Genomic DNA, 11,232 nt, shown 5'->3' with positions numbered 1-11,232 from the left:
ATTACTTTGATCCGTTTGGTCAGTTAGCGTTACACTCTAATGGTTACCAGTATTATAGTAAATGGCACTCAGATTGTGTTATTATGATATTGGAGAATCGTGATGAGACTGTGTTTCTGATGATAGTTGTAAAGATAAATCAGCGAATCAGTACACGTCGAACGATAATCATCCTAAACTGGATAAGTGGTCAATTAGCAATGGATGTAACATAACTCATGTCATTGACTGTCGTAATGTTAAGATGCAAGAACTTATAGCACGTTCCTTTAATGCAATATATTAGTCCGAGACATTATGCAAACAATTTTAATGCGGGCATATATTGAATGGCAACTCCTTGATTGTCATTAGCCCAATGTGTTCAGTTATGTCACTTAATCCAAATTGACTTAATTGTTCAGTATATCCACTCGAATCACGTGGTAGACATAGAAAAGTGAAAGTGCCGAATAGTGCACATGTTATGGTGGTGCGTCTACGCGCCACCCTCTTAATAGCAACTAAGCTAGAGGTCCTCGATGTCGCTGTCAGTACTTATGTTTACAATGGAACGCCGACGTGCATCGTCTAACAGTGGGAAATTGGATGGAACTGAAATGTGACATTCAATTGCGTTGCTGTACAATAAGAAACGGAATATCTATTAGAGTTCGGTAAACATCTATTGTAGACTACACTGTCAGCTTTTAGTTCTTCATGCTATGGTGTAAGCATGTAATATATTTGTATATACCGAATTACTAGTATGGTACCGATGAACAGTGCCTGCCCGATCGTTGATTAGTCAAGTACCGATGGACAGTGTCAGTTGGAGCAAAGCGGAATGGCATTGACGTACCAGAAGATCTTTGAGTGTCAGGTATAGTAAGGTGTCCTCTGAGAATGCTTAAGAACGATGTCATCTGTGCAAATATTGGTTTATCTAACAGTGTTTTCGACTTATTTACAGGAGATAATTCATATTCTGCCCGTACTTCTCACAGTCATGGTAACGTCCCAGGGCGTCGCCTTCGCCGATGGTAGGTACAAGGACATTGTTATTCTTTGAATACTATGACAAATGTGATGCATTACAAGAAAGGTGTTCTAGTCTCTTCGATCATTTTATGTTAGTTCACGAATTCTTTCAATGAATTGTAAATGTTTGCTCACAGTGCATGCTGTGTAAATATGTCTCCTTGGCACTACTTGAAAATATACAGTACTCGCCTTTGGTGATATTCAGTGTGGTGTCGCTTTCCAAGGCTAGGTTTGATTTAATTGTGAGTGATGGATCCAATGATCTATGTTCATACTCCATATATCCTACAAGTTACGACGCGCGTGTCTTTAATGACATAATGTGAAACTAGACATAGTTCAATTTAATCGTGGTGATAGTTTTGTCTGGAATTGATAATTTCCAAACCAAGATTTGACTATAATTTTGATTTTTTCATTAAGCTTATCAGCTCAGTGTAATTACATAAACTTACGAATCAAGTCTGCATAAAACATTAGCTCTTTAATAACCTATGTGGCAGGTCTCATACAGTGGAATATGGATAATAGTGGTTGTGAAAACGTTGTCCATGTTAAATACTAGCATGTTATCTTGTGTATTACCAAGACAAACAAGTAATGTGTTGTACTCCGGATAACAACGAAAGAAGATGTATCACATGTGGTAAAATCTGTCATTTATATTTGCCTTTTTATAACAGGCAAAGGGTTACATGTAACTACTCCGAGGTCAACATAACAGCGGTTTCTGGGTGCAGAGGTCGATTTAAATAAATATAAATCACTGACATACTGATCGCGCGACCATCACTTTGCAATCATTCACTCGACAATGGCTAATAAGTATCTAAACTTTACACCAAACCAAATTTGATTTGAAAACATAAATTTATTTAATTGATATCAGAAATAACGTGTTCTCTGAGTTTCCATGGCACCAATGTAGTCGGCGTTAATTGCAATGTAATGCACTTGAATGGTAAAATATTTTAATCATGTAGGCTTTCAATGGAGCGTGTAGCCGGCATACTCGGTAATTGGTAAGGCTGACTATGTATTGTAACATGACATTGTGTTAGTAGTGTAAACAAGTCTATATCCTGTTGAATGGTGTTCATATCGCTATTGACATATACGTACAATGCACAACACTGGGACATGTACTTGGCATAATTAATTTGTTGATCGACAGAACGGGCAGTTAATAAATTAGAATCATTATCTCGGCGATATATTTTATTTAGAATTAGTTATTTAGTTATTAGTTTAGTTATTTTTGTTTGTTTTATTCTTGTTACTTCTATCATAAAACAGGAAATACTGCATGACAATTATTGGGTAGTATTGGATTGCATTTCAATTAAATTCAAGATCGCAATTTGTTTATTAAAATTCAATTAGATCATACAAATGGTCATACAAGAACGGTACATTCGACGTGGACTGTCGAATTGCGCGAGATAATAAATCATGCGTGATCTCATGTATGGCGTGTCTTTATTTGTCATTAATCAATCATGAAATATAATTACACATTTATGTTTACGCTGAGCGAAACTATTTTCTAGTCATTACACTTTATATACTTGAACATAATTATATAGTAATGCTAAACGTGGATAAGATTCATTCCTTGCCAACGTGTTTGTTACAACAAAATATTTAACCAATTTTAATGAGTGTATTGTACGTTTCATTTGCGTATAGTAGTTCATATTATGAATATTTTCATTATTCACTTCCCGTGCAACAATTATGTTTCTCTGTTTGTTGCCATTCTGTTGTGTTACAGATTGGGTGATTCTACTGAAGCAGCGCTCGAAATCACATATTATCTTTTGGTTTGACATGTTAGATACAATAGACTATTCATATATGTCGTATATTCTGCATAGAAAATTAACTGCAATGCATGCTTACATGTTTATGATAATAAATGCATTAAATACAATTAATTGTAAATTTATATGTAAATTATATACATATTTAATATATTATATATTATAAATGTTATTGGTTCATCTACTAAAACCTACTTCAGCACAATATGTATTGATGAATGCGTATCCTTTAAATATTTGACGAACATCTTTGTGAATGCTGTTTGCGTATTGTTTAATCTGTCAAGTAAATCTGGCTGATTACCTTTTTAAATCGATACGTTAAACAATCGGTTTCTATCAGAGTTCGCTTGAGATTTTTTTAGCAGTAATTTACCATTTAGACAATATACATGCGAAACATATTGCGCCGCTTTTTCTATGTTTTAAATTTCAATTTTAATTGTATAGATTACCCGCGTTCGCAAAAAGTGCGTATGTCATGTGTAGACAATTGTTTTAATGACATGTTTCCACAGAAAATATACATCAGTTGATGTAAACAAATGTCAGGTCAAAATTGAGCAGCATTTATAGTAATTATGGTTAACTATGTACTTTGAAAGCAGATGATTGACTGCCTTCTCACAGTTGTGCAAAAATGTTTTTGTTACACTGTACTTATACGACTTAAATACGTATGTAAGTTAGTAATTAAGTAAGTAGAGCTAATGCAAATCAGAAAGTTATACATTAATCATGTCAATGTTAACTGTCAAATACATAACGCCAAATTGTCGATTCAATGCGGATTAACAGATAATTGGACTTGTATATTATGTTTATCGTACCAGCCTTCATTTGGAAAGCCATGAGGGAATTACATGCTACTAAGCAGTACGGTTTAGTTGTTTGTGTCAGTAGACCAGGTCAGTTGGTTCTGGCTTTATAAAGACGCATTCGCGAGATCCAAAATGCAATCTCGGGTTTAATTTTATATGTTCGTAAATATGGCTGTAATTTAGATTTAGTGTCAACACTGCCCAGACAAATATTACAGTAAGCATTGTGAACATATAGATAGCATGTGCGAAGCGATAACCAGTGTCCACAACAACAAACTTGAACATTAAGGGAAAGTTTGTGAACTCCAAAGTAAATCTCTATAAAAAATTGAATTGAGTACTATTATGATCATTGTTTCCCACTGAAATGTGAATGTTCGTAATGCCGCCTTCCGATGACTACCATTAATTGTTTACCTATCTGCATTCTTCAAATGAACGCTGGAGGTAAAAACGAGGTCTTAGAACCAAAATTATGTAGTAACTATGTGAAAATAATTCACAAGTTCTGGAAATATGAAAATACATTCCTTCCCGTTGCCTCAATTGCAATATTGCTGTGAAACCACAAATTGTGTTTGATAGATAGATTAATTTCTAACTACTATATGCCATGTTTGATAATCTAATATGGCACCTAAACCTTGCGACCAATTTCAAAATGTTTTTTTTTTTAAATAGCTCCAATGACAACCAAACACTTGAAAATTATATAAACCACGCGAATAAATATTGTCATCGATCCACAACATAGGCAGGTGATAGGCTGTCACAATCAATTTCATCTGTTTAAACCAATTGAATGTCGTAGTATTTTTCAGTATGTATTCAAAACAAGATGGCCGTCAACCCACGTGACTAATCGTAAATTGGCAAATGGTAATAAATTTGATACATAAATGTCACAATCGCCATTTCAAATCGACATTTCAAATGGTTCTGAAGAATTCTTTTTGGCATTTTTTGTTGTTGAAATATCACATGTCCGTTAAAATTTGTGTTGGTAAAAGATAGTCCATGTGGCAATAAATCTACCACATACGGTTTAACATGAATCTGAGATTGCCGCCGAACAATTTCAAAAGTCAGTGTTTTAAATTGTTGGCTTTTGTGTGATGTAAATACTCGAGATGCGGTGTATTCTGCTGTACTTTCACTCGCTTCGCTCGTGAAAGTACGGCCGCAGGATACACCGCATCACTCGTGAAAATAACTTCCATACGCAACGAAAGCCACGGGGAGGGTATGGGGTTCTGTCATATTATCCCTTACAATATTATTCGATGATAGTGACTAAATTCAATAATACATACAATATCTTTTTCACGGATTATAAATTTAGATAGTAATGATATATTATATCCCCATAGATGGACTTTGTTTTCCATGTACTGTCAACGGTGACGAAATATGCCTTCTTTGGTCATTGAGATGTGATGGGGAAAGTCATTGTGACAACGATGCCGATGAATTATTCGACACATGCTATGGAGGTATGTCCATCTAGTCTCATTAAGTGTTTCTGAATTGTGAAATAATGTTCTTTACAAAAGATACGTTGTAGTGTGACAAAGAGAACATCTGCTTACAGTGACGAGATAACATTTCGTGTTTCGTATTTACATTTTTATGTATGCGCCTGTTATTTCGATTAGTTACTATTATCTTCACTTAAGTCATACTTGGACAGACTATTAGTTGGATAAGTGCAAATTATTGAAACAGTGGACTATTTCCCAAAAATCATATCTTAATGAACTGTGGTGATCTCAACAATGAGAGGTGGTGTGGTGTTTGTAAAGATATATTGTATCGCGATAGCAAATTTGATGTGCTGGTCACAAAAGTGGGAAAGACTAGTACTGTTGGATCTCACGTTGAAAATTCAACCTACCCTCAACCCAATGGGCACGAGCAATAGCTTTGCTCTCGGACCCTGCTACTAGCCGAACTAGCATTGCTACTAGCATTGCTAAGAAAAAGGGGCAATAGTCCCATATTACAGCAATGACAACTCGTACTCGTCTGTATCCAAGACGAACGGTTTCAAAATAATATTGCACAGTTAAAACTGCACATAGGCTGTTTTACAATGTTTTACTCCAGAACGTGTATCTGTACATGCCAATACCCAACCACCACCTACTAAGGTTTGTTATCCAGGGTCAAAGGTATACTGCCACCCACCACCGTTCCCGTTTGGCCTGAGACTTGATCCCATGGTGTTCACAAAAGTGTTTTGTGTAGTAGTTATTTTTCTGCATCATTTCACATCAGTTCCGTCATTGGTTGTTTCGGTATATGAATATCAATGCAGGCGAATCTCACTTATACTCATCCTAGACTATCCAGCTTGCTACAATTTGTGTTAGCCACCGGATTAAGAAAATTGGGGGTACTCTCCAATGGCTCATGTGACCACAACCACAAAACCCCAGTGTTTGTGACCCAAATCCAGTGCAATTAAGCCATGATATGTGTCACTTGCCCATTTCCACCTTTCCACTCATAACTGCAACATTTCTCAAATTGGAGCAGGTGATGATACTGATAACACCAAACTGGCCAACCAAAAAATAGACTTGAATAGATTTGCTACTGGAAAATTGGACGTGGTATGTTGGTTGGTCATAATTTTAATGAGTAAACTATTTTTTCATTCAAAAATATTAATCGGCAGCGACAATCGAGTGTCACATATAATATAATCAAATCTATCTATTACTTCTCTGCTTCTCTTCTTTGCTTGATCATACCACACATTGGTCAGAAAGTGCACCTCGTTTGATTTTCTTAGTCGGAATACGTAAGTCAGTTGATGAAAATATCTCCTCTGGAATCCCTTGTATTATTTATATACCGGTAAGCGAAGCACCAAGTTTTGATGAAAATCACTGTCTGGGAGGCAAAATTTCTCAAAAATCGACCTCTTGAAATACATTTTCACTTCAAGAAAAACACACCTCTTGAAACAAATTTTAAAGAAAACCCATAACTAACAGACCCCTTGGGTGACCCGCATACCTGTTGGTCGGGTCGGATGATCTCACACCCCGGATTGTATCACGGATTTTCAAGAGAGTTTGGATCTTATTTTCAAATTTCCATGTTGTCTCTTGCAACCTACGCAAAGGCGTGACGACAATAACTCATTTCTGTCAAAGCAAATAGTCGTTAGCATATATTTTCGATGACTAAGTGTCGTAGTCGTTTCGGTCCAGGAATCTCTATTTCAGAGTGTACATTTATTCTGTGATCGTGTCAAAAATATAATAAAACATTTCATCAGTTTTCTTTGACGCTAGCCTGACTTGTAGGCGTGAGTGGTGCCCTCATCGGCCGAATGGCATCAGACTCCACTAACGGCTGACAGAATAGCGTAAGTCTCGTCGGCAAGATCAATACTGCGAATTCGCAAAGTTCACGCCTTTTTGCAATGAGTTCGATGAAAATTCATTTTGGTGGCCATGGTAACAACGTGTTTGCATTGTCGGCAAAAATTACAGACTGTTTTCAACAAGATGATAAACATTGGACGTAAATTTGCCAGCACCTTATCACACATTATGTCAACAAACAAATAAACTCTGCTATGTATAGTTACCCTTTGATGGCTGTCACTATCTGACGTTCATGTCACAAAAATCGTCGGGGAAGCGAAAAACTACATCGTTCTGTCAGGGGTGTGGTGAGTTTGGAGCACCGCAGAAGGCGCAACTCACGCGACCTTGTCATGCTACCTTGTCATGCTATTTTGATACAAGCTCCGACAAAGTATCGCATACCAAATCCAATCCAATCGACGATAAAGGTGCCAGTGAATAATATTTTATTCAAACATCGTTCGGGTCAAACAATGAGCATACATTTAGTATGACTTCAAAAATGTAACATCAAGAGCAAATAAAAATACAACAGCAGAAAACGCCTACATGATTGATGAGGCGTTGGAAGCACACACCATTGACAAATATGGGCAGGTTATTTATTAATCATTTAAGTGGGTGATTGGGTATTTTTTTTCAAAGCGAAGCCAAGCAAGATTTCCACCATGTAACCGAGCCTTCCAGTGTGCTTACCCACCGTACTGGTACTGATGGTAATGACACTACTAAGTGGTCGTTCACGAATAAGTGTTCCATCTTCATGCGTGGGTGTATTACAGCATAAGTATAAGGCAAGCAAGAAGTTGTATGCCCTTGGTTAAAAAATTAAGTTTGTCATCTGTAATAAGGATTTCCCTTCCCCAGGACCTTCAAAGGTTAGATCATATATATACTCGTTTAAATTAGGCTAATTTATTGGCCTTTCTCAAGAGAACCTTATGAATAAGTTATCTGCAATGCATTATGAACTCCTTGTTACTCAAGCATTTAGTTTTATTCAATAGTCTAGGTCTAGTCTCAAACAGGCAGGTTATAAAGGTTATTTATTTATATATAGTTGTTTTGGAGCCATCACGGTTTCTATGATGTAGTGGATACATAATTATTGTGATGTTTTCTTAAATTAGTCTGTAGGTTCACTTGTAAGTTTGTAGAGTCACTAATTTGACATATTGTTTATTCCATGTATCCATTTCGCACCTTCTAAACGACTGAAAATTACCGTAGAGATCGAAGTTTGTGAGTGTATGGCAGAGAGTTCTGGCTCATTTGCATAACCAATTGCCCTGCATGAACGTCAATAGATGTGGGTGAAATTTATGTGCGAGGAAACGTTAAAAACTTGTATCACATTTGCACGGCTTCATATCACAGAAACTACCAGAATATTCAAATTTATATACCTCCGAATAATAATCAAGAAATATTGTGTAAAACCATCAAGTTGAACATATTATTATGTTATTTTCTGATAGTTTGCCATGATGTAAATCGTAAATCTGCAGATGTTTCCTTCTTTTTTTTACATGGAATCTCAACTTATATCACTCAGCTCATCAAACATTACCAAGCTTGGAAGCTATATTCGATATATAGGAGGAGATATATGGAGGCTGAAAATTAAAAATCTTAAACATTACCTCTGACGCAGTGTAAGACACGTCTGTGCCCAATAGTAACCATTAGAACGAACATATTTATTAATAGCACTATGTGACAGTATAAACCTGTACATTACGTTAAACAACTAATATAATCATATAATATATATTCACTTTAAGCCGAGAATTTCCCATCGCTTTCTCAAGCATGTGCCCCAAATATTTTGCCGGTTTCTGCCGATCGTTCGTACAATTCAAAATCAATGAGAACTTTAAATCCGACATAACCTAGAGTACACTGGAAATAATAACTGTTTTATTAATCTGAATTAACTAAATCGTTTAAGTTCTGTAGACAAACAGACATGCAGTACACATTGCGTTGAATTTTTTTAAGCAATAATAAATCTCTGTCAAATACGGTAAATATTGAACTACTAAACCGAGCGATGCGCGACAGTGGGTTGACTGCGCGTTCTAGTTATTCGATAAAAACCCTACAATTCTAACTATAAAGTCGTCTAAGCTTTGGGACTATAACTATGATTAATATTTAATATAATAAGTCCTGAATTTTCCTCACTTGTGTGACGTCATATTTGACTGGCGACTTCCCATATAGGCATATCCTTCTCTACAGCTCGGAGGGATACGGCTGCTATGATTCCCACTCGTCCATGATGACGTCACACTCGTTTGGAATATCGGTTATTGTATATAAATGTCATTAGTTCAATCTGCTTGCGTAGAACAATTAGATTGCGAGGATTTTTATTACAGTGTGGAGAAAACTTTATTACAATGAACTGCTATGATATATAAATATATATAATTATGTCTCTTATAATATGTCTAGGTTGCATAATTAAGTGTATGAAACGTTATAATAATATTGTGTGGCTCCATGTGTTTGTGTTCAGATAGCTGTGTGGCGTTGCTACCAAATACCCGTCGCTGTGACGGCGCAAAAGATTGCCAAGATGGAAGAGATGAGTATTATGATGGTTGTCATGACGACGGTAAGTATTCCTATACTGATACTGGGATACTGACTGACTTGTTTTATTTGTGTTTGGGGAGGTAAAAATTTCACGGTTGATAAAACAATGTACTGACATTTGGTAATAAACTTCCCTTACAGAAATTTAAACAAATATATTTATCTCTACTTCTCAAAGCTATTATGCAAAAATAGCTATTTTCAATATCCTTGTGACATTAAATCGGTCAAATGCATGAGATTTGTGTTGCCTTCAATAATCAAAATAACAAACCTCCACGCCCGTTTGACATGCATTATAACCTGCACACATATATGAAAATCACCCATAAAGGAAGTACAGTAGTGTCAAGGCAGGTCATAATATATATATATATATATATATACCTTTCACTGGATAAGTAACAACATATTTAATCAGACGGATCATAAAACAGATTGACATTCTTCTGCTTTAAATTCATTTTTTGTGTTTATATCCACAGAAGTCGAGACGTCTGTGACTCTTTTTGGGAGCACGAGTATTGCTGTCGCCGCGATTTTTCTAATAAGCGTTGTGATATTGTTAATTGGGTTTGTATTCTGCATATGTTGCTGTTGTCGTAAAGGACGCCAAAGCAGTCCATATATTGCAAACAAGTCAATTAATAACGATGGGACCGTGAATGGATATCGTTTTGTATCACATATGCATCCACTTTCAACAATCTATTCAACAGATGACGTTGTAGTATATGATCTAAACGAGGAGACTGTTTAAGAAATATTGAATTGTTTACGTTGGAATGATGCTGTTTTTGATCTACTACATTCCTTCTATTACTACCCTGAAAACAAACATTTTTTCAATATCAGCAAAACTTGATTATTTACGTTGCGTTTTCGATGTACAATTTCCAAATCAAAACATGTCCACGGAATACATTGTTATATGTAGAAGAAAAATGAGTGTAAATGATCATTAAGTTGTCGTTTATTTTCAAAAATAGCTTACATAAATTACAATGTGCTGACCATGTATACCATGAGCCATATATGTTTCTCTATTTGTGCATTACAATGGTCCTCAGTTACAAAGCAAGTATTTTCGACTTATTTACTTTATATCAGCAGCTGTTATGTATGACCACATAGGTCAGTATATGTGATAGTGTATAGTCAAATTCGACAGGACTCTGGTGATTCTCAATCATAAAACCAGTAGTCGCCATTATGGGACTCAGATTGGTTTTAGTGAGAAGGTCTTTTGCTTGCAGCGATCATTAATTATTTAATAGAATGTGTAACATAGCCATGTGTATCTGATGTGATCCACGAGACTACGCTCTGATTACGACTTGAATTATGGAATGGATAACGCTTATTCTCATCTTATCTCAACTACATGTGCTGTAGTTCACGTGATTATCTCTCGTTCATGTATATGTGTTATATACGTGACTTGTAAAGATGGTAAATATTGCAACATATATTAGAGATAGGAGACAAGCACATTTTTCTAATTAAATGATGAATTCAGTCGTTAGAACTTGGGGTCATGATCCTCGAAGAGTCTCGACAGCGGCATAGCTCAAT

General features: G+C 35.8%; 1 protein-coding gene across 1 annotated transcript; it reads left to right on the top strand.

Moving 5' to 3' along the window:
- Positions 1–585: 585 nt before the first annotated feature.
- Positions 586–10,616, top strand: LOC144363599 (uncharacterized). Its single transcript, XM_078014225.2, has 5 exons — positions 586–862; positions 953–1,022; positions 5,041–5,163; positions 9,578–9,676; positions 10,143–10,616. The coding sequence occupies exons 1-5, from the start codon at positions 827–829 to the stop codon at positions 10,415–10,417; spliced, it is 603 nt and encodes a 200-aa protein (XP_077870351.1). The 5' UTR covers positions 586–826; the 3' UTR covers positions 10,418–10,616.
- The last annotated feature ends 616 nt before the right edge of the window (positions 10,617–11,232 follow it).

The sequence above is a fragment of the Saccoglossus kowalevskii genome, chromosome 2 (genome assembly GCF_978046115.1).
Source record: "Saccoglossus kowalevskii chromosome 2, keSacKowa6.1, whole genome shotgun sequence".
NCBI classification, from domain to species: Eukaryota; Metazoa; Hemichordata; class Enteropneusta; family Harrimaniidae; genus Saccoglossus; species Saccoglossus kowalevskii.
Note: the sequence above shows the minus strand (reverse complement) of the source record. Positions and strands in the feature narration are given on the sequence as shown.

Excerpts from the sequence above, each read along its gene's own strand:
- LOC144363599 (XM_078014225.2), top strand. The coding sequence starts at position 827 with ATGGCATTGACGTACCAGAAGATCTTTGAGTGTCAG. Across the intron at positions 863-952 it reads AGAAGATCTTTGAGTGTCAG|GAGATAATTCATATTCTGCC; the intron begins GTATAGTAAGGT and ends ACTTATTTACAG. Across the intron at positions 1,023-5,040 it reads GGGCGTCGCCTTCGCCGATG|ATGGACTTTGTTTTCCATGT; the intron begins GTAGGTACAAGG and ends ATATCCCCATAG.